Here is a 23,691-nt window from a genome sequence, read left to right as displayed (position 1 = left end):
TTTGGGCTTATAAAAAATTTGAAATGCTTTAGGCCCATAAAACTCGGCCTTAAAAAGGATGCTCAGATTCCCCTTCTTCTTCAGCAAGAAATCACCGAACAAAACCTTTGTCGTCGAAGAGTCAGTGCAGTTCGGAGCGCGCAAGAAATTGAACAAGGTACTTGCTATTCTTTTCTTTCATTTCCAAGATTTACGTTTTTGTGTATTTCTGTCGTTCGAGACTGTCAATGTTGAGGTGGTTTCTTAGGAAGATTTTTATTTATTTATTTTTTTGGGGGGGTGCATTTCTGTGCGTTTTTTTTTTTTTTTTTCTTTTTCGAGTGCTGCTTCTGCTTTTCGGAGAGATCTTGAGCTCTTATTGTTTTTCATTTGTTAGAAAATCGTTTGTGCATTTTCTTAGACTTTCTTTTTTGGCCGATCGTAGAATTTCGGGGTTCGTTAGGGTTATTGTTAGTAGTAGCTTTTTGTTGATTTGTTATGTATTCGGCTTCGGAAGCTTGTTCACGCGTAAATGGTACGAGTGTTAGCTGCATGAACGAGTCGAAGATGGACTGTGTATTGATTTTAATTTTTTTTTTAAATGTTTATTCTTCAGGGATAGTGAAGTTTTGTCAAGAATTCGATGGGTGACAGCCAGTACTCTTTCTCGCTAACCACCTTCAGGTTTGCATTGATTATGCTGGGAAATGTTTGAATCTTATTTTCTTTACTGGAAAATGTTGCAACAATGATGGTTAATTTTGTCCGGGATCACAGCCCTTCAGGAAAGCTTGTTCAAATTGAACATGCCTTGACTGCTGTTGGATCGGGTCAAACGTCCCTAGGAATTAAAGGTGATTGCTATCGTATTCTCTCAATATATATTCAATGGTCTACCAACACATTTGTAATGAAAATATGTCAGTTTGGACGTTTGGATAACATATTGGCTGTTTGATAATGATGTGTGATTGCTTTAGATCAAGAATTACATGAGCAATGGTGAAAAATTGTTAAAAAGAATGATCTAATGCTTTGTGTTGTTGCAGCTGCTAATGGGGTTGTCATCGCAACAGAGAAGAAATTACCTTCGATTTTAGTTGATGAGACATCTGTAAGGTTTTCTGTTCAAACTTATTTTCAGTGCTTGTGAAGCATGCCCTTTTTTTATGTTTTAACCAATAAGTTAAACTCAATTATTGTAAACAACTTAGAAGCAAGATACATTTGTCAATAAAATTGATCTGTTTTGTTCAAGCATTTCAAGGATTATTCAAAATTTCTACCTCACGTTACTTCTTGCACAATCATTTCTCTCATATATTGTTTTTTCATTTTTATATGTCTACTTGTTTTGCCAATGTTGGGGATTGGTTTATGAGGATTGATTTCTCTGTTTTCAGGTGCAAAAGATTCAGATTTTAACCCCTAACATTGGGGTTGTTTACAGGTTTGTGATATCCTGATTTAGTCATTTGAATATGGAAAAAATTCTCTGCTGTGCTTTTGGCCGATTTGTAGAACTGTAGAAACAAATTAATATTAGGTTGCAGTGTAATGGCATAGCAAAGCCTCTTATCATGTTTGCTGATACATATATTATGCTTTAATCTGCCTCACTTGATTCAATATGTTGGAAAGAGTGAACCTTTCTTTTGTTTCATTCAACTGTAAACATGATTGTATGCTCAATTGTTGTGAAAACTTAGTACTCTTTATTCTTTATTAATTTTACGAACTTAATTTAGCTCTAATCAGGGATCTAGATCATTTGCATTTTCAATTTAATTCAAACTGCTTGCTTTTGCAATTTCCTGTTACTGATTTACTGTATACCTGATGATTCTGGTGATATCTTTACTCTTGTGCAGTGGCATGGGTCCTGATTCTCGTGTTTTGGTTCGAAAAAGCAGAAAACAGGCTGAGCAATATTTTCGGCTATATAAAGTATTTATTTCTCCACTCCTTCCACTTTAAAATTCTCCATACAACTGCGTGATATCTATCTTTTTAGTCTGAACATGTGTTTACTGTGATAGTCAGTTATGGCATCTAGTAAAATGCCATTATTTATCAAGTCACTTCTATTCACTTACGCGGGGAATGTACTCTATAAATGAATTCCACATGAATGAAATCTAGCTTTGTTGAAATCAATCTTTTCTGATAACGGTGTTGTGTAATAAAAGACGCTTGGTGGTTGTTTTGAACTGTTATAAACCTTTATTATTTAGACCTTGGCTCTTCTTCTCCTGAACTGGATATTAATTTTTTGTTTCTTAACCTTTTATTATTATTTCCTGTTGACTGTCCTTAGATCCAAATTCTTGATTTGTGCACATGATTTTGGGTTTGGTATGACTGATACTGACGTCTGTCCCGTGACATGATCAGGAATCTATTCCAGTTACTCAACTGGTGAGGGAAACTGCCACTGTTATGCAGGAATTCACTCAATCTGGGTATGCTCTGCTACATGTTTTGTGCTTGCAATGTGGTGTTTATATTCATGTGTGAGATGTATTTCTAAAGCTATTTTAGTAATTTATACCCTATGAGTGTTATCTCTAATTAGACTGCTTTAAAGACAGCCACCCCCACCCCCCCACCCCTTTAATAGACTGTGTGTTCTAACCGTATGGCTTCTTGTCATATTCATATGTGAGATGTATAATGTATTGTTGACTTCAATTTCGGATAGCCTACTATACCTAAGTGTTTTCCTTCAAATGGGTGAACTAAGAAATGGTTTGATAATGCCAAGATGTCCAAGCTTAGGCTGTACAACGAATCTGAAGTGGTTGAGACTTGCATCATCTCATATTTTTGGTTACTTGACAATCCTACGACCTTAAATTATATTGAAAATACACACACACGCACACACACCAAATGCACATACAATTTGCATTACATGCCTGCCTAGGAAAGCTAGCTTTGACTGTAGTTTCTAGCCTCATCTCAGTATGCTTCTTTCTTCTGAATCCTGTCCTTTTCTGGCAGTGGTGTGAGGCCATTTGGTGTATCACTCTTGGTTGCTGGATATGACGACAAGGGTCCGCAACTATATCAGGTATCCCCTTATGTCTTAATGTGGCATTGTTCTGTTTTAGCTGCTGCTGAGATGCTTCTAAGCACTTCTTTTGGTACTAGTGTTTCTTTCAAAGATTTTTAAAAATTTCCACTAATTATAAAATTCTTTACCTTAAAAAACATCATATCAAATACATATCCTTTATTTTTTATATTACACTAAAAATAAATTCATATAATTATTCCAATTCAATTTCTTTACTATTCAAAATCCAAACCCCCAATTAACAATTCAAGTAACTTTTTGCCGAGCGCTGATTGACCTTTATATAACTTTTGTGTCATAAAACAGCTGGTGTTTCATGATCTAATTGCATAATCTCATAAATGTTCTGAAAAATATAAAAAACAATTGTTTCTTCTGAAGGTGGATCCTTCTGGCTCATACTTTTCGTGGAAAGCTTCAGCTATGGGAAAGAATGTTTCCAATGCAAAGACATTTCTAGAGAAAAGGTTGGTAATTATGTATATTCTTCATGTGATGCTGTTGTCCTTGTTACAATTGTCAAATTTCAATTTCCTATCTTCCCATCTACTATTAAATTGCGTTTGATGCACTACTTATGGATAAATTCGATGGCCTAGTACCTCCACACAACTTTTATGTTTTATTTTTCTCATTGTTTATCTACTTCTTATTGCATTTAGTATCCTTTTTATGCTATCAAAGTTTATCAATTCGTTACCCATTGATATTTTTGCAGGTACACAGAAGATATGGAACTCGATGATGCTGTGCATACGGCAATTTTGACTCTGAAAGAGGGGTAAGTATATCTGTGCTCCATTTTAAGTTGCCGCTGACATATATTTCTCTGACTTTAGCTTGTCGAATGTATTGAGTGTTTTGTATCTATGGTTATTCGTTTTATATAAAATCACCAAAAATCGATTATAATTATCATTTATCAATGGAGCATTGTAGTGTAGCTCAATTATCTTTTCTTCACACACTTTAGAACCTAAAGTATGAAATTCACTGTCCGACATTTACTAAAATTGCTGGTCTAACCACCTGTACAGATTTGAAGGACAGATCTCAGGCAAAAACATTGAGATTGGCGTAATTGGCAACGACAAGATATTCAGGTAAGCGTTTATATCTATTTCCAGCAACAGCATACGCCTGCCTGCCCGTGTAACATTCAGACAAGAAATAACACTTCCCGATCACTTCCCTGCAGGGTTCTAACACCATCTGAAGTTAATGATTACCTACAGGAAGTTGAATAATCCTCCCCGGCCAAGATTTCTCATCGATGCGCAAACTCTTTCAATTGCTTTGTTAAGATGTTGTCCCAACATTTCCTGCAAACTCTACATTATGTTCTTACCCTTACCGGGGGATAATTACCGTAATTTGGGATTTTTTTTATAAAGCACACTGAATTTTTACAATGGTACCTATATGAACTTGTACATTATTTGCTACTTGGCTTTATATGCATTTATCTTGCAGGTCGTCGAATCGAAAATTAATTATAAAAAATAATAATATATATACACAAGTACAATTTATATAGGTGGCTTTTACTGTATTGATTTGAAAAAATTATCGATATTATATTTAAAATTTATGTTTTTCTGAACATCCATAAGTGCTTTTTAGAACATTATATGTTAATAAAATGCCAAATATGTTTTTATAGATCAATTTATTTAGAATACTGATATATTTCTTAGAGCATCAATTTAAAAATATGTATCCAATCTACTCGTAATAAAGTCAATATAAAATATATTTTTTTATAAGATATATATTTTCAAATTTGGTTGTCATACAATGACATACGTATATTTCAATAAGATATTTTATAATAATTAAATTAATTTATTATATATGTATAATATTTCTTTCTAACACAAAATACTAGTAATAATATTATTACAATGCTACTATATAATAATATTATATGAAAATATTACAATGTCCTGTAATAATATCACAAGAATATGTATATTACAATGACATAAAATTTAATTTAGCTATAAAATATAGAGAAAAGGAACGTGACATATATTATATTCTTCGTGAAAACATAATAATATTATTATTCATGGCGTTCAGACTCCCAAAGATTGTCTTATTGTTTCTCTTTTTCTTGCTTTGTGGTAAGCCTTCTTCTACTTTGCTAATTTTTCTTTTTTCTTTTTTCAATAAAATATGATATTTTAAAGAAAAATAATTTATATATGTAATAATAATAATAAGTACAATATAGTAAATCGAGATATCATTTTACAATGTTTTTCAATCTTTCTTCTATTTTTGTATCTTTAGTAAGCTTATTTTCGGCAATTGCAATGGTTTCTTTATTTCTTTATGTTAAAAATAATAATAATAAAAATTGTTTATACAACACAATCATAGGTTACTTTTTATGAAATTGTGACATAACACGAATATTTATTTCGGAATTATATAAATATAGTATATCATGTGATTTCCAATGAATATAAAGGAAAAGCTAAATATATGATATAAAAGTTTTTAGATATATATTTTTTTGCGATGAATAGTTCTAAAATAATATTGAAAACACAAACATCATAATCAAAGATGTCCGTAATAAATTAAAATGATGCAATAATTTTATTTTTTTCCACAGGGACGATGACGAGCGGGAAGACATGCAGGGAGGAATGTCGGAATTACAAGGAAATCCCGTGTGTTGCGAGCCAATGCGAAGCGGTTTGCAAGAAAGACAAGTGGGATCAAGGCAAATGTGAGGTCAACTTCAAAGGCGGCGGGTTTCCCACCTGCCAATGTTATAAGTCGTGTTAGTTAAAGCGGTCGAAACAACAATTCCAACTATATATGCATCAAATATGTGTTTGCTTGTTTGTAATAATAATTTTGTCGATCTATGAAAGCGTATTGTTGGAATATTATTATTATTATTATTATTATTATTATTAGAATTTAAGTGTTGTGGTAGTCTATGAATTGAGTTTTATTTGAAATTAGATTAGATTAACTATGGAGGGTCAAGTTTACAATTTTCTAAATGAATTTTGGACAAAGATAAATCTAAGTGTCAAAATTTAAAGATCAAGAAAAGGAAATTTTCTAATCACTGACTCAACTCTATTGTCGAATCATACTCAGCAGAATATAGAGGTACTTATGTTATGGCAGGACGGGCCAATCTGGTATTTCAGAAATTCCACGAATCCCTTGGTGGATAAGTCCGACGACTCATCACCTAATTCCGAATTTATAGAGCTATGACACAATCAAACCCCACCCATGAGTAAATATTTCATAGTAGCCTCATTAGACCGTACACGAAAATATCGGGTCCCCGCCTACGCAAGCAAATTGTTGATAAAACTCTAAAATGGCATTTTTTTTATCCGATTTTCTCTCCCTAGCATTCAGAAAAGACAAAAAAATTTCAGGCGTATTTTTTTGTTTTACGACCCGTAACTCTTCCTCAGACGGGCTTGGGCAATTATCAAATATTTTCTAAACTCGATACAATAGTAAGATATAAGATATGTGTCTGAAAGTAGGACTGATAGCTAGGTTTGAATTTGAGAGACATTAAAAATTTTGTACTACATTAATTATTTAATGTGATATCAATTATATTGATGCGATATTTTATGTGTTGAGTTAATATTTAAAATATAAAAATAAAATTGATATTTGAATTAATAGGAAAAGTAAATATTTGAAAACCCAAACAAATTAAAAACCCACATCCAAACAAAAAAAACTTACTTTATGTGTGTATTTATTTATTTTTGAGTTGAAATATTTGTTAGATGTAATAGTTTGTATTAAAAATAAATATGGAATATTGTATATTTTAAAAATAAACAATATATATTCATATATATACATATAATATACGATGGAATATAAAATTATAGTAATATAAGAATTGTACTTTGATTTTTTTTTTTAAAAAAAAAGCACAACTATTATATATTCTTTAAATACATTTACATACAATATACTCCTCTGTTTCAAGCTAATGAATGTATTTTTTCTGAATTTTTGTATTAAATTAAAAAAAAAATAAGAGTATTTTATAAGTTAGTTGAAATATGTAAGATAATTTTGATATTTTTGTCGCATGTATAATGATAGTTTTGTAATTTATGAAAATATTATAAGGTATTTAAATATTACTATATGATTATTTTTACTATATTAAAAATAAAAATAATAAAAATTGCACGGAGAGAGTATTTCTTGTATTTAGTTGTCATCAATAATATTCCCATCTTTTAAGAATATATAATTCCTTTGTCATTTAAAAAATTATTAAAAAAATACTAACGATTTTTGTTAAATGAAGTAAATGGCTGTCAACTTTTAAGTGAGACGATCATTCAAATTATTTAACATGATTACAACCTTAGGTCTTGTATTCGAATCTCATTTTATACGACAGAGAGTATTTTATAATTATTAAATTGATTTATTATATATATATATGTAATATTTCTTTCAGCTTACAATTATTGTACAAATTTTCTATTAAAACTACAACAAGATAACGGGAATAACAAAAAAAAAGCATCTTATTACTACAATGCTAATAATATTACAAGAATATATTGTAATAAAATAAATATTAATTTAGCTATAAAAGATAAGGGGAGAAGGGCATAACATGTATCTATTCTTCTTACAACTATAATTTCGATATACCATTATTTTTATTCTTCATGGCGTTCAATCTCTCAAATTTCATCTTATTTTTTCTCCTTGTCTTGCTTTGCGGTAATCCCTCTTTTTTTTTTCTCGCATTCATAAATAAAATTTGGAAGATTTTTATGATTTTATTTTTGTTTTATGCATAGTTCTAATATAACAAAGCCTCATAATTAGGAATATATATGTAAGAAAATGATGCAATTTTTTTTTTTTTTTTTTTTTTTTTTTCTTTCACAGAGAAAATGACGATGATGACAATGCCAGCTGCCGAGGCGGCGTCTGGGAAGACATGCAGTGAGCATAGTAGGCTGTATAAGGGATTTCTATGTGCTCCGAGCGCATGCGACGCAGCTTGTAAGAAAGAGAAATTCGATTACGGAAAATGTTTGAATATTGGAGTCGACATTCCTAAATGCCAATGTTATAAGGCGTGTTAAGTTGAGTGATTGGAACAACAATCCGAACGAAATAGGCGTTTGTTTGTTTGTAATAATAATTTTTTCGAGCTATGATATGAGAGCCGATTTTAATAAAATTTGATGAGTATCGGTAATGATATTTATTATTGTTGTTGCGGTTGTTATAATTGTAGGCATTTAAATATGTATATGTCTAAAATTAATTAAATATTATATATTTTAGGAGAAAATAATAATAATATAAATATGTGATATATATTGTATTGACTCTGTATAATAAATATCAACAATATAAAGATTTCAGCGAAAAAAAGATGCAATATAATCAATCTCTTCAAAAATATCTGATGTAGGTATTGTTGTAAAATCTCTTCACCGATCATTCGGAGCGCTCCATATGGCCTCATTCGAAAAGGAAAATAAGAATTCTTGGCCGAATCATTATTACAAGAAATAATATTTTAAATATTAATTATTATATTAAAACGTAGTACATATTAAGAGAAAATGACAAAAATACTTCGTGTTTTATAATACTATTATAATCACATTTGTGTAAAAAATTATACAAATATAAGGATATTTTTAATGTTAAATACAATGACGCAAAAAATAAACGAGAGCAGGACGAAGACAGTATAATTTATGGTATATTTAAAATTCAATATTTAATTTTTATTTGAGAAATTTTATGTTCAAAAAATCCTAAAATAGTATTATCAATCTAACTGTAAAATAATTTGACTGACTTTATATATAAATATAAGTATATAATATATGTATACACTAAATAAATTATTAGAGTTACAAAATATTTTTAAATTTTAATAAAAATCATATTAAACTTATTAGACTTATGACTTACACTTTTTAATCACCTTAAAAAAAATTGACTGTGATATATAAAATTTGATTATGATTTTGATTTTTTAAAAACTTGCTAATATATAATACTTTCTCCGGACCAATATAATTGACCTATTTCATTAGTGAGTAGTGACACAGTATTTAAGAAAATGATGTTTAATCAGTTAATAACAGTGAATTATGATACTATTTTATTATTTCTTATGTAATTAATAATATTAATAAATTCAAAATAACTTTAATATATATAATAAAACTAGAATATGTATTTAAATATTTTAAATATTATATCATAATAAAAAAATATATGAAATAGATGTTATTTTGTAGAGAATAATTTTTTTTATAATACAAGTAAATAAAAAAAAAAAAACACTTTTTAGATTTATTTATAAATAAAGGCGTTTTAAGTGAATCTTACATGATTTATGATATTATATATTATGTAATTAATTAAATTTATTTATATTTATTAAATAAATTTTGATTTAATAAATTTTAAAAAAATAAAAATATGTCAATTGTTGGAGTGGGGTTTAAAGACATACTTTTTATACCTAATTAAATTGATTTAATCATCATATATATGCAATATTATCTTTTTTCATATTACAATTGCATTACAAGAATTTTATTGAATTGATAACAATATCCTTGTAATAACAAAAAGTATCATATTATTATAATGTTATATAGAATAATACAATAATAGATTACAACAAAATATTTTTCATTTCAACTATAAAAGATAGTGGAGAAGAACATGCCTATACATTCTATTCCTACAATAGTAATTTTGATATTATTATTATTATTATTATTATTATTATTATTATTATCTATGGCGCTCAAACTATCAAATCTTATTTTATTTTTCTTCCTTATCTTGCTTTGTGGTAAGTTTTTTTTTTTTTTTTCACAAATATAATTAGAAAGTGTGTGACATTTTGATTTGTTTTTATAATAATACATCCTTGGATAATAATTATTTTGATATAATATTTTAATAAAAAAATAAATAGATTATATATAAAAAAAATTAGGTTTTTTTTTTTAATGAATATTTAAAATAGGTTAAAAACATAAAAATAAAAGAGCCTTGCAATCATGGATATCCGTAAGAAAATGATGATAATTTTTTCTTTTACAGAAACGACAATGATAGCAATGTCGGCCAAGGTAAAAGAAAAGACATGTGCGGAGAGGAGCCGGCTTTATAGGGTAATTCCATGTAATCCCGACAAATGCGACGCAGCTTGCAAGCAAGACAATTGCGATGTAGGAAAATGCGAGGTCACTTTGTATGGCCGCGGATTTCCCACTTGCCAATGTTATAGGGCGTGTAAGTAGTCGGAACAAAAATTGAAACTACACATGAACTATGAGTTTGCGTGTTTGTAATAATGATTTTGTCGATCAGTGAGAGCTGATTGTAATAAAATTTGACTAGATCGGTAATAATACATTTACTATTATTGTTGTTATAATATTGTTGACCATTATTATTACCACTTAGGCTGCAAAACAAAAATAGGCCCTTAAATATATATATATATATAAATAGTATTGTTAATTTATAATATAATATAAATAAATAAAAATTTATAATATTTTTAAATGCAAAAATAGTATTAGAATAATAATAAAATTTTGTAATACAAGGGAGCAGAACCCTTGACCATCACCGAGCTATATCATTTTAAATTACAAATATATTAAATATATTATATATATATGTTACATATATGTGGAAAAAATTGCAAAAAATATCTCTCATGTATACCTTATTATTACTTTTGTCATGTATTTATTTAGTTGACAAAATATATCCTATTTGCAAAAGTCGCTATTTATGTCATTTAGTCGCGCTGACATTCACACCACGTGCGGTCAAAGAATATAAATAACAATTTTTGCAAACATGTGAGATATACTTTGTCAACGAGATAAATGCATAACAAAAAATGATAATAAAATATATATTAAAGATATTTTTTGCAAATTTCCGTATAATATAAATTTACAACTGCCTCCAATTTATATTGGGCCCTGGTTGAGTGAGGTTGGCCTGGTCGATGGATCAAATCTTACCTGAATTTAAATTTATCATGTCGAGATCAAATATATGTAATATTTGTGTTTGGACAAACAATAGATCGAATTAAATAAATTAAATAGATTGAATGATAATAATATTTGTAATATGTTGTTGTGTCTACATTTACTAAAAAATATATGTAATATTTGTGTTTGGACAAACAAAAAAAAAATGTTTGAGTGGAAGGAGGAAGTATTATATAGTTTATAGTAATTTTTATTAAAAAATACTACCTCCGTTCACCGTCAATCCATTCATTTGCATTTTGCGTAATTGTTTTTAGCATTAAAAATATTCTTATATTTATATAATTTTTTGTACAAATGTCATTATATTAGTATTAGAAGACACTATTTTTATCTTTTTTTTAAAAAAAAAAATTGTACTACGTTTTGATATAATAATTAATAATGCATAAAGTAAATATAATCATGCAAAAAGTAAATTAATAGATGGCGGTGGACGGAGGTAGTATTATAATTTTTACAAACTTTACAACTAAAAATCTAAAAATTTAAATGCTAAAATAAGTTTAAAATAATTTGATTGACTTTATATATATATATATATTATATAATATAATATAAACTAAATTAATTATTCGAATGGCAAAGGAATTTTAAATTTAAAATCAAGTTTTTATTTAAATAGTATTTTAATATTTTGTTAGAAAAAATAATATATTTTTATAAAAAATTATATATAATAAATAATATTGATTTTTATTTGAAATCACAAAAGCAAATCATTAAAAGCAGTATCATTTGTTTGGTTTGCATGTGTTTAGCTTTGAATCTTTTATTTGAATTTTGATTTAAGTATTATTTTGATATAATATTTTATAAATATCTTTTAATTAAATTTTTGGTTTAATTTCATATTAAGTGTCATAAAATAATACACATGTACAACTTTTAATAAGATATATTCTATACTAATTGAATTGATTTATTATTACATATATGTAATATTTCTTTTAGTTTATAATTACATTTTTTTTTATAATTGAAACCATAATAAAAAACTAGTAAAAAAATAATCATGTTCCCGAGCCGAATTTCCAATATATATAATAATATTATATTATTCTCTAAAAAAAATTAATAATTCAACATAAAATTATATTATTCTATTTTTTATATTACCGACTCAATTTTGTATACCTCACACAAAAAAAAAAAAAAAACGTCTCAAACTAAAACACTAAACAAACAACCTAAGTATATATATATATATATATGTATATATTTTTGTATTTAGATCTATGAGATATAATAATATGTATTCATTGAAAATTATAAATATTGAATAATATTAATTTTAATTTGAGATCAAAATCAAACAAACCCTACCATATATCACAGTAATATTACAATATTACAAGAATAATAATAATATCTTTTAGTGTTTTACAACAATCATTACAAAAAAAATAATACATTTGTAACGGAATTTCGTCACTAAAGTTCACGTAGCTAACGTAATTTCATTCCTAATTTCGTCATTACTAACGAAAAAAATAGATTTAAAGACAAAAAAATTTTGTTACAAAAATAATTTTTTCTTGTAGTGAATAATACAACAATATGTAGTTACACTAAAATAGAAACCTATTCAACTATAAAATGTAGGGGAGAGAGACCTCACATGTCCAGTATTCTTACAATTGTAATTTCGAGCAATATAACATTATTCTCAATGGCATTCAAACTCCGAAATCTCGTCTTATTTTTTCTCCTTGTCTTACTATGTGGTAAGCTCTTTTTTACTTTTTGGGAATTTTTTTTAAAAATTTCCTCATTCACATGTATATATTTTGAAAGTATTTTAATATTTTGAATTATTTTGTGACCGTAACAAAAAAAAATGTAATAAATTAATATTTCAAGAAAAAATTAAAATTAATCTTTATATAATCTTTAAATAAAAAATAAGTGTTGAATAATAAAATTTAATAGGGAAAGATGTTTTGGATGAATAGATCTAAAATAATGTTAAAAACATAACTAATATAGCTTTATAATCAATGATGTCCGCAAGAAGATGATGACAAATTTTTCTTACACAGAGGAAATGACGATGATGACAATGTCGGCTGAGGTAAATAGGGATATGTGCACGAAGCACAGTCGGTTTTACCATGACGACACATGTGTGCCATTAAAGTGCGATGCGGCTTGCACGCAAGACTTTTGGGAATACGGACAATGTGTCTTCACTAAGATCGGTCGCGGGTTTTCCACCTGCCTATGTTATAGGCAGTGTTAGAATTGAGAATGTAGGAAAGAACAGTGACATAGGCCGCAAAGATGAAATAATCGAAGGTGGAAATGTTTAAGTGGTTGGAACAACAATCCGAGCTATACATGAAATATGCATTTCCATGTTTGTTATAATTTTCGATCGAGCTATGAGAGTCGATTGTAATAATATTTGATGAGTATTGGTAATAGTACTAATTATTACTGTTGTTGTTGTTAGAGTCATGTTAACTGTTGCAATATAATCACTGGATCTCTAATCTTATTTAAAATCAAATTTATATTTTCCAAAATTAATTTTTGACCAAATTAAGATGAACCTATGGGTTAAGTTTTAAGTTGAAATTGTTGAACATTTTCCAATTTTGATATAAATATAAATTAAAAAATAAAGGTTTAATTTTACATTTTTTTTTTCTAATCAATTTTAATAGCATGATAGGCCTAACTGGGAAAATGTTTTACATGATTTGAACATGGAATCCTACTATTTATACCCATATGTAGTGTCCCAAAAAGGTTGTAATCAAACAAAAACATATTTTCTCAGTCACATAACGGATTGTCTAGTGGGGTAAGGATTGGGCTTATGACCATAAGATGATGGGTTCAAACCCGATTGCGAATTCTCATGTTATAAAAAAAAAAAAAAACATATTTTTTTATTTTATTATTTATTTTTTTTCCATTTTTTGAAACATCGTATAAGAGTTTTATAAGTTTTTTAAAAAAAAATAGTAAAAATTATGATAATGGAATATAATATTTTGTATATAAAAAATGTATTTAAAATGATATTACCTCCATCTAACCACAAAGTATACAGTTTTTTTTTTTTTCAATATTAATTATTATATCAAAATGTAGTACAAATAAAAGAGAAAATGATAAAAATACATCTATTAGTTTCTTATAATAATACAAATACAATCATATTTTTGGAATAAGCTATACAAATATAAAGATATTTTTAATATTAAATACAATGATGCAAAATTATGTGTTTACTTCCCAGCGGGACGAAGATAGTATTTTTTAAATAAAAAGGTTCGTTTTGATAAATATTATCAAAATTTTGAAAAAATTGTGTGTATAAACAGGGCTCAATATTATCATGACACAATATCATTTCTAATAATGTAAAATTACAACACAAAATATTACAAAATAAATTATATACTTGGGCTATAAAAGACCAGAAAGAGATTGAAATAATTGTCCCCTAACTTTTATATCTCGCAACTATAATTTTTTCACATCGAACCCATGGCATTCAAACTCATACAATTTTTTCTCTTGCTCTTGGCTTACGGTAAGTTTTGACAATATATTAACATTCTACCGGAAAAATTGCAAAAATATATCCCTATCTATACCTTATTATCATTTTTGTCATGTATTTATCTTGCTGGAAAAATATATCCTAAATGTTTGCAAAAGTCGCTATTAATACTTAATATTTTTGAGATATCATAAAGTTTGATGTAAAATTATTTTTTCTATGATACTAAAGAGATTATAACAACGCGCGCCATGGTGCCTATATGCATGAGGCGTAGCCCGAGTTACAAACAGGACCCGTGTTCCCTGGAGTCATGTGATGCATCTTGCAAGAGCCCGCCTTTCGAGTGGGGGAAATGTGTGTATTTACCTATTGGGCGTAAGCGGTCCGACTGCATTTGCTACTTTCATTGTACGAATAGTAGTGGAAGTGGAAAAAATTTAGTGCTTGGAGACGGGATTGCTTAAGGACAATAGATGGGAAATTTTACTGCGCATTCGACATATTTAGACATCATGTCTTTGTGAAGATTCGATTGTAATAATATCGTTTTTAAATAATACTAATAATTATAGAAACGGCTATGGCTGTTTCTTTTTTCTTGATCGGTCATATATGACTTTCTCAAATTATAAGAACAACGGGATGATCAAGCATATATATATATATATGATGTGATAATTACAAAAAAAAAAAAAAAAATTGGTTCAATTGAATTTTTTTTTAATCAATTTAGTCTCTCATTTGTCATATTTTGAAGAGTATTCAAATTTCTATACTCGCCGGAAGTGTTATCGGAAAGAGAAATCAGAGATCCAACGAAGATATCAACTAGCTCGTAAACGACCTTACTTTCAACTAGATTGAACATATAATGGTATTATTGTTTAGTTGATATCTTATGTCACTTATTATTTTCCATGCATTCGAATTCATTAAATTGTTATTACTACAAATTTACCATGCGATTAATGTTGTATCTTTTTTTTTTTTTTTCGTTGTGTGGTTCATAACACCGTTGCGTGTACACTCGAGGAGGAGTTGGCCTTTTATTTGGTATTCGATGGGATTTTGGACAGAATCATTTTCCAACAATAATGATAAATCACATATTCCGTCCGTCCACCTTGAAGTTTACATATTTTATTTTTATTTATACAATTCAAAATTGTATATATTCCTTTTTACTAACTATAACTATACCACAAATTACAAATACTCTTATTTTTATATTTATTTACAAACATAACATACATACCATTACTTTTTAGTAAGAGCATAAATATTTTTATATAACTAAATACTATCAAATATTTCTAAAATATTACTTCCTCCGTCCCAGATACCATGTCCACGTTGCCGTTTCTGTCCGTCCCACGTACCATGTCACTTTTTTTTTTTAAAATAATTACACACTTTAATCTCATTTTAAATTTTTAAATTTTATTTTTTTTAATTTTAGTTAAACTAATTAGTTATAATCTTAATTTATAATTATTTATATTATATGATAATTATTTTCACTAATACATTCTTAATTATCTACTAATTACACCCTTCCTAAAATACTGTGTCTATAGTGTAGCAGACACGGTGTGTGGGACAGAGGAAGTAATATTTTTTAAAATAGAAAAAGGAAGTATATATGATAAGTATTATATAATTCAACAGGCTGAATATGAGTTCTTCCACAAGATTATGAAGATCTTATTAGATGTTTTATTTTGGTAATAACATTATTTTCTCCAAGTAACCTATGATGCCACTCTTATATATATACTGCAATATATTATTGATAAATATGATTATAAATCTTAATAATATTCGAAAGCTTGGCACATAAAAATAGCATAGGCTTAAGAACCATTCGAATTTCAAGATCCTACATAGTATATATAATTTCTACATCAATATGGCACTCGTCGCATCGAAGCTGGCAAATCATGTCTTCCTAATTTTTTTCTTGATTTTCATTTCAGGTAACTTCAAAACATTATAAATTGTTTGTTTTGTCTCAAAAAAATAATATATTACACACACTCATTATTTTTATATTATCCGGACAATTCCTTATACCTTGTATAAAAAAAATATCTCTTCAGACCATTTCACATAACAAACAAACCTATTGTCTTGTTATAAATTCGTGAATATATATATATATACATGTTGCTTACGAGCGCTTATTAGCTTTCTTCTATCTTCTTATATATGAAGCGGAGATGATGACAATGCCCATTGAAGCATCCGTTTGCGAGGAACTAAATCCAAATTTTCACGATAAATGTGGCAACAATTCAAATAAGTGTGTTGAAGCTTGTAGGGGAGTTAATCGTGATTTTGTCTCTGGAACATGTAGAGAGTCACGGTGCTATTGCTATAAGCCGTGTGGAAAGGGCAAAGGACCCGGCATCTGAGATTGACGTGTATTCGGACAATAATTAAAGAGTCTAATAAAAAATAAGTTGTCTAAATTTAACAGTGTCTTTGTTTGTTCTCTTAAAAGTAAAACGTAAAATAAAACTTTTATCATTTTAGGTTTTTTTTTTTTTAATTAAGTGCACCGTGGATAAAAAAAATTGTTCGATATCTCATACGCTATAATAACCATATATATTTACATATAAATATCAAAAGACTAAGTTAGGATTTAAATTAAAACAATAATAAATGTCATATCAATTGTTAATATATAATTGATCTTATATTTAATAGTAACAATAATATTGATTGAATTGTGCTAATCTGTTAAATAAGATAATTATATTACTATAACAAAATATGTAATCACATTATTATAATAAACATTTGGATCATCAATATATTGGAAAATGCTTATAATTCATCTATAAAAGAAAGGCATAAAAACTTCATCCTACATTTTATAAACGAACTATCAAAATAGCTTTCATGGTGTCCCGACTCCTAAATCGCGCCCTTTTGCTTCTCATCGCGCTCTTGATTTTTGGTGAGCTTTAAATAGTAGTAATACATTTTTTCTTTTTTGTCGAATTGTCAAGTTTGAACCAAAATGATCTATGCTTCGATGTTGCTAAGCTAAAATTTTCACTACAATTTTTTTGGCAAAAGAATATATTAGATATATATCACATAATATATATATATATATATATAGAAATAGAAATGTAAATACCAATTCATGTTCGAGCTTGATTTCTGTAAAACTTGAGTTGTGTCAAATACCAATCAAATTAGGTTTTTTGTGCCTTCAATTTATGAATTTTTTCCCAATAGACTGAAATATTACTCCATCCGTCATCCAAAAGTATGCTCATTTAACCAGACACTAGTTTTAAGAAAAGTAATAAAAATTAAAAAAAAATCTTTTGAGGGTAAAAAAAAAAAAAAAAAAAAGTAGATAAAATAATATTTTTTTACTAAAAAGAAAATAAAAATAAATTTAGATGATAATAAAAAGAAGAAATTAAAATAACAATAAATTTGAATGACAAATGTAGTAAATCAAAATAGTAATCTGACATATACTAAACATATATGTTTCAAATTTTTTGTTAGTTATCCTTGTCTTACATATACTAAATATTTTTTATTTTTTATTTTTCATTGCTATTATTATTTTAAACTCGCGGACGATCAAGAGACAGGGACTACGCCGGGAGAAGCAGTTACGTGTGAGGCTGAGGTACCCAACCTCGCATTTAAAGGGTGCTCGAGTGTGGCAGCTTGTGATGCTGATTGCAAATCGAAAGGTTACGTAAATGGAACGTGCAAACATTACAATCAATGTTATTGCGTCAAACCTTGTAAAAGTAGAGCGACTGTCCAAAGTAGCGACAAAAATGACTTAGTTAAGAGATCCAGGCACGAGGGGTTAACAGTGTAATATAATTAATAAATGGAGTAATAGATATTATTCGAAACATGTCGAATTTCAATTTTCTTGTAACATAAAGAAAACATCAAAGTAAATTATTGAAATTAAACTATTATAATACATTGCTCAAACTTTTTGTAAATCTGAATTTAGATTATAATAAACATTAACAAGGTGTAATAATTAATAAGATATACGCGCACACGGAGTTTAGTAACCATCGATCCTAGAGGAAATTGAATTAATTGTGTTTGGTTGGCTTTTCACCATTTTTTTTTTTTTTTTTGTCGAAATATTGCATCTTATGAATTCTATCAAAATCTATTCAAAATCGTTCATTTCTAACTCTATTCAATAAATAAATATATTTATATACATTCAAAACTCCTCCTTTATTTATAAAATTAATTTATATGAGTTATAAATAAATATTTATATTTTTTTATTTATTTGTATTATATAAAATTTTATTATCTATAAAATAATATTTATATTGCTTAATTTTTTTTATGCCATTTTTTTTCTCTCCATATTTGGTTTATAAGCTTCAAATGCTTGCAAAATTGATTTTAATTGCTCGGGTGAACATCACAAATTCAAATTATTACTTTCACATGTTACCTCACCGAAGATTTTTCTTATTAATTGCCCGAGAGTTTTGATTTAAGTATTAAAAATTTAAATTTGAATCATTATTTAATATTGTATAAATAAAAAAATAATATGTTATTTTGAATATAAAATTAATTTTTGTGTACAAATTCAATTGAAAGAATCAATTGATAATTTTTTAACAAATTTATTATTATTATTATCATCTTTCTAGAAATGCTTCGTTTTAAATAGCTGTCATCAGTCAATAATTTTATAAAAGGTAACTATAAACTAAAATAAATGAATTGAAATTATTTTTAATAGGTATAATTTTTTTAGTTTTTTATAATAATTTTATTGTACCAAACTTTCAATAAAGTTGGCTTGCAGTTTATTCATGGATTTTGGAGTTAGATTTTGAGGTTTAATATAATAAATTTTTGAATTGAAATAATTATTTGGTATAATATAAATATAAATAGATATTGATATAAAATTTTGAATGTAAATTTTTTATAATATAAAAAAAAAAATTGATTTGATATTTTTAATATAATATTAATATATATACTTTTTTTTTAATAATTTTTTGAGAAAAAATTAGTTAGAAGAGTAAAAATCCCTGGAACAACCCCACACATGAAACACACCTTAAGACAGATGTGTAATATTAACATCTTGTCCAGCTTTCCTAATATTAAATTTGCAATAATTCTCATTATGGTAGGTATGCCATATAAGCAAATTTAAATTCTCAAAAATTTTCTTCAAAATAAAAAATCACAAAAAAAAAAAAAAAAAAAGCTATAAATAAAGGGTTCCAGAAATCATTTGGATGTCAATATATCCTAAAAGCTATAGTTTTTATTTCAACATGGCCTTCAAACCAGCTACAAATCTCGTCGTAATTTTTCTCTTGCTCTTGGTTTATTGTAAGTCCTCGATCAAGCATATATATTTTTTCTTTACGACAAAAAAAAAATGTAAATTTATGTGTTTTTAATTCTTCTTCTTTTTTTTTTCTTTATGAAGGGGAGACCGTGCCTGTGTTAGCTTATGGACCTACGTGTGACGTAATAAATAATGATATTAAAGGAGTTTGCAAAGAACTTCCGTGCATTTATTCTTGCCATGGTAAGAAAGCGATAACCGGGTGGTGTAAAGACTTGAAGTGCTATTGTATTATAGATTGCAAGAAGATGGCCATGCCCAATGAAGAATCGAAGGACCCCAACTTATATAATTAAGATATATATATATATATACATTATGAGCCGTATGAGAAATAAGTTGTTTGAATCTATCATAATGTATTTGTCGATCTTTTCTTAATTTTAATCGCAATGAGTTCCAAAAAAAAAAAGAAGAAGAAGATTTCGTTTTGTTATATGGGTTGAGAGTTTGTTCGCAAGAAATTAGTTGAAGATTTCACATTTAAATGTCATAGAATGATTTTTATACAGTGTTAGAATAGTATATTTGGAAAGCAAAGCTCCAAAGAAATAATACAGTCCTATTGTTTAAAACATATTGACTTTGTTCTATTATTATTTTTATTTTATTTTTTTACTATATAATCATTGTGCTTTTTTTTTAAAAATCTAGTATTCAAATATCACAAAAATCATATACAAATATAAAATACGAACCAAACATAAAGTTAATGCAAAATATTTTTTATCAAAAATATAAAACTCAAAATATTTGATCATACACGTAATATTGTTGAAATAATAATAAATGACAAAAAAAAATCTTATATGTACATAATATTAATATATAAGTAATAGTATAAAATAACGGCAAAGTTTTCCAAGCTATCAAGACCAAATTCTGTGTTATTTTGAAGTTTAATTTTTTTATTTAATTTTTATTTAAATAGTAATTTGAATTTAATATTTTATAAAATATAATAATATTCCCTTCGTTCAAAACGATAGTCTTATTTTTTATTATTTTTTTTTTTGTGTATTGTAGAGCAATAGTCTCATTTTCATAAATAATTATATCACTATGAAATTACTTCTATTTTTTCATTAATAATTATTATTACACCGATGTTATTATTTTTATATAAATACACTTACAATAATATTTTAATATTTTACTATTTACTTTATACTTTCAATATAATATTATTATTTTTAAATTTCATGTTAAACTCAAATGAGACTATTGTTTCGGATAAGATAAAGTATATTTTTATAAATAAAAAATCAAAATAAATGCATAGTACTAAATTTATTATTTATTGTTATTACAAAAAGACACATTGCATATAATAATATTGCATATTATTATTATTTAATACTTACTATACATGTAATATTGTAGTAATTTTATATTACAAGTTAGTTCACTTTAGAATTTTGTTTATTCATTTAGTCTTTTAATTTTTATTTTTATAGAATATCATATGTAACACTCATTCTATATATAAAATATTACATTTAATAGTAATTTTATTTCAAAAAAAAATACTAAAATTAACCCTTGGATAGCGGTTCTTTTGGAGGATTGGATTAGATTTCCACTGTTTATTCCATTTTTTTCCTCCAAAAACATCAAATCAAACACCTATTTTTTATTTTTTATATTATACTAAAAATCAATTTTACATTCAAAACATTACGTCAACACCTATTTATATCGCATCATACAACTATTCAAATTCAAAATTTTTACTATTCAAATCTCAACTCAAAATCCAAACCCCAAACAAACACACCCCAAAAAGAACACACCAATAAGCTATAAAAGATTAAAAGATAAGGTAAATGCCACCCTATTGAGTGTACCTTGTGGATCAACATAGTTTTTTTTTATGGCTTCAAAACTCTTCGATCTTGTGCTATTTTTTCTCTTACTCTTGATTTTTGGTAAGACTTAATTTTACTGTTACAAGAAATTATTCTTTATATTTCGAGAATCATCGCACATTTGATGTAATTTCAAAAGGTTGAAGTATGTTCAATTTTTTTTATATAATTTTTTCATTCTTTTTGCAACATAAAAGGAATTGTGACGAAACCAGCCAAAGGCGCCGACTGTAAGGCAGATAGTCGCACATATCCTACATTCAGATGCTTCGTCGATCCATTATGCGATAAATGTTGCAAATCTGAAGGGTATCTGTGGGGAAAATGTGAACACATCTTTTGCAAGTGCCATTACAACTGTCCAAGTAGACATAAAGCCGGTAGAGATGGCGCAAGAGGTAGAGAAGCCGAAGAAGGAGATCGTTCTAAGAATGGTCATTAATAGAAATCGAGAAATAAGAAGGGACTTGTGTCCGATGATAGCTCTTTATTATATTTCTTGATTTCAAATCCTTTATAATACAAATTATTGAATCATCAGCGGCGGATCTATTAAGGGGGAAGGGGGCTACAACCATTCTTGCCCCGCCACACTGTTATTCCATTAGAATATTTTTATTTATTTTTAAAATTATATATAATATAAAAATATTTTTAAAAAATAATAATAATAAAAATATCAAATATTGAGTTTCTTTTATATTACAATATATATATATATTTATATTTGTATGTACACTAACCACAAGCATATATGCGCTTATCTGATATTGAACCTCAAGCATCGATATCTCACCACTTCATCTGCATTTATTGAAATTAAACTATAATATCGCTCGAACTTTTTGTAAATTTGAATTTAATTAAATTATAATAAAAATTAACAATGTATGATACGCATGGAGTTTAGTAACTATTAAGAAAAAAGATTTGGATTTCAACTTAAAATTAATTGGTATTAACTTGAGTAGTTCTTGAAATTCAAACATGATCAATACCCAAACACCATGGCTTTGATATTATGTTAAATGATCCAGAATTTCAACTTAAAATTAATTAATTTGTATTAAGTGGAGTGGTACTTCACCCTTATAAATAATAGGGAGTTTCCAAATTTGTATATGTACATATAATATTGTTGAAATAATTAGAAATGACAAGAATAGTCTTGTTATATATACATAATATAAATATAAAATAATGGCAAAGTCTTTCAAGCTATCAAAACAAGATTCTAATTTTAAAGTTTAATTTTGCTTTTTGTTTAATTTTTTTATTTCAATATTAATTTAAATGTAATATTTTATAAAAAAAAATAATAATAATAATAATATATTTTAATAGAAAAAAAACAAAATAAATGCATAGTGCTAATTTTATTATTATTATTAATTATTATTATTATTACACTGCATGTAATATATTGCATATTATTATCAAGTAATACTACCATACATGTAATATTGTAGTAATTTTATATAAGTTAGTTCACTCTAGAACATTATTTATTCATCTTGGGTGTGTTTGTTTTGTGTTTTAATATTTTTTCTTATGTGAGATATGAACAGTTATGTAGATAATACAAAAATAAAAAGTATGTAATGTATTAATTTTTAAAAAAAATATGTTAGAAGTTTCTGTTAAAATAACAAAGTTTTACTCTTTCAATTTTTATTTTTATAGAATATTACATGTAGCACTCATTTTATATATAAAATATTACATATAATAATAATTATATTTCAAAAAAC

At 26.7% G+C, this 23,691-nt stretch overlaps 1 protein-coding gene across 1 annotated transcript; it reads left to right on the top strand.

Annotated features, from left to right (window-relative positions):
* Nucleotides 1-50: 50 nt before the first annotated feature.
* LOC127254949 (proteasome subunit alpha type-2-A) lies at nt 51-4,475 on the top strand. The gene is made up of 12 exons (XM_051280316.1): nt 51-157; nt 596-663; nt 757-833; nt 1,029-1,093; nt 1,383-1,429; nt 1,851-1,926; nt 2,374-2,441; nt 2,983-3,052; nt 3,440-3,525; nt 3,777-3,839; nt 4,096-4,161; nt 4,257-4,475. Exons 2-12 carry the CDS (start codon nt 623-625, stop codon nt 4,303-4,305), a joined length of 708 nt encoding a protein of 235 aa, XP_051136273.1. The 5' UTR covers nt 51-157; nt 596-622; the 3' UTR covers nt 4,306-4,475.
* Nucleotides 4,476-23,691: the final 19,216 nt, after the last annotated feature.

The sequence above is a fragment of the Andrographis paniculata genome, unplaced genomic scaffold (genome assembly GCF_009805555.1).
Source record: "Andrographis paniculata isolate CXL003 unplaced genomic scaffold, ASM980555v1 Contig52END, whole genome shotgun sequence".
Lineage (NCBI taxonomy): Eukaryota > Viridiplantae > Streptophyta > Magnoliopsida > Lamiales > Acanthaceae > Andrographis > Andrographis paniculata.
This window is presented reverse-complemented; position numbering and strand designations above follow the sequence as displayed.

What these genes read in the sequence shown, in the direction of transcription:
- LOC127254949 (XM_051280316.1), top strand. Translation starts at nt 623, where the DNA reads ATGGGTGACAGCCAGTACTCTTTCTCGCTAACCACCTTCAG. An exon ending in TTTTAGTTGATGAGACATCT is followed by an intron (nt 1,094 to 1,382) that starts GTAAGGTTTTCT and finishes CTCTGTTTTCAG; the next exon opens with GTGCAAAAGATTCAGATTTT. An exon ending in ATTTTGACTCTGAAAGAGGG is followed by an intron (nt 3,840 to 4,095) that starts GTAAGTATATCT and finishes CCACCTGTACAG; the next exon opens with ATTTGAAGGACAGATCTCAG.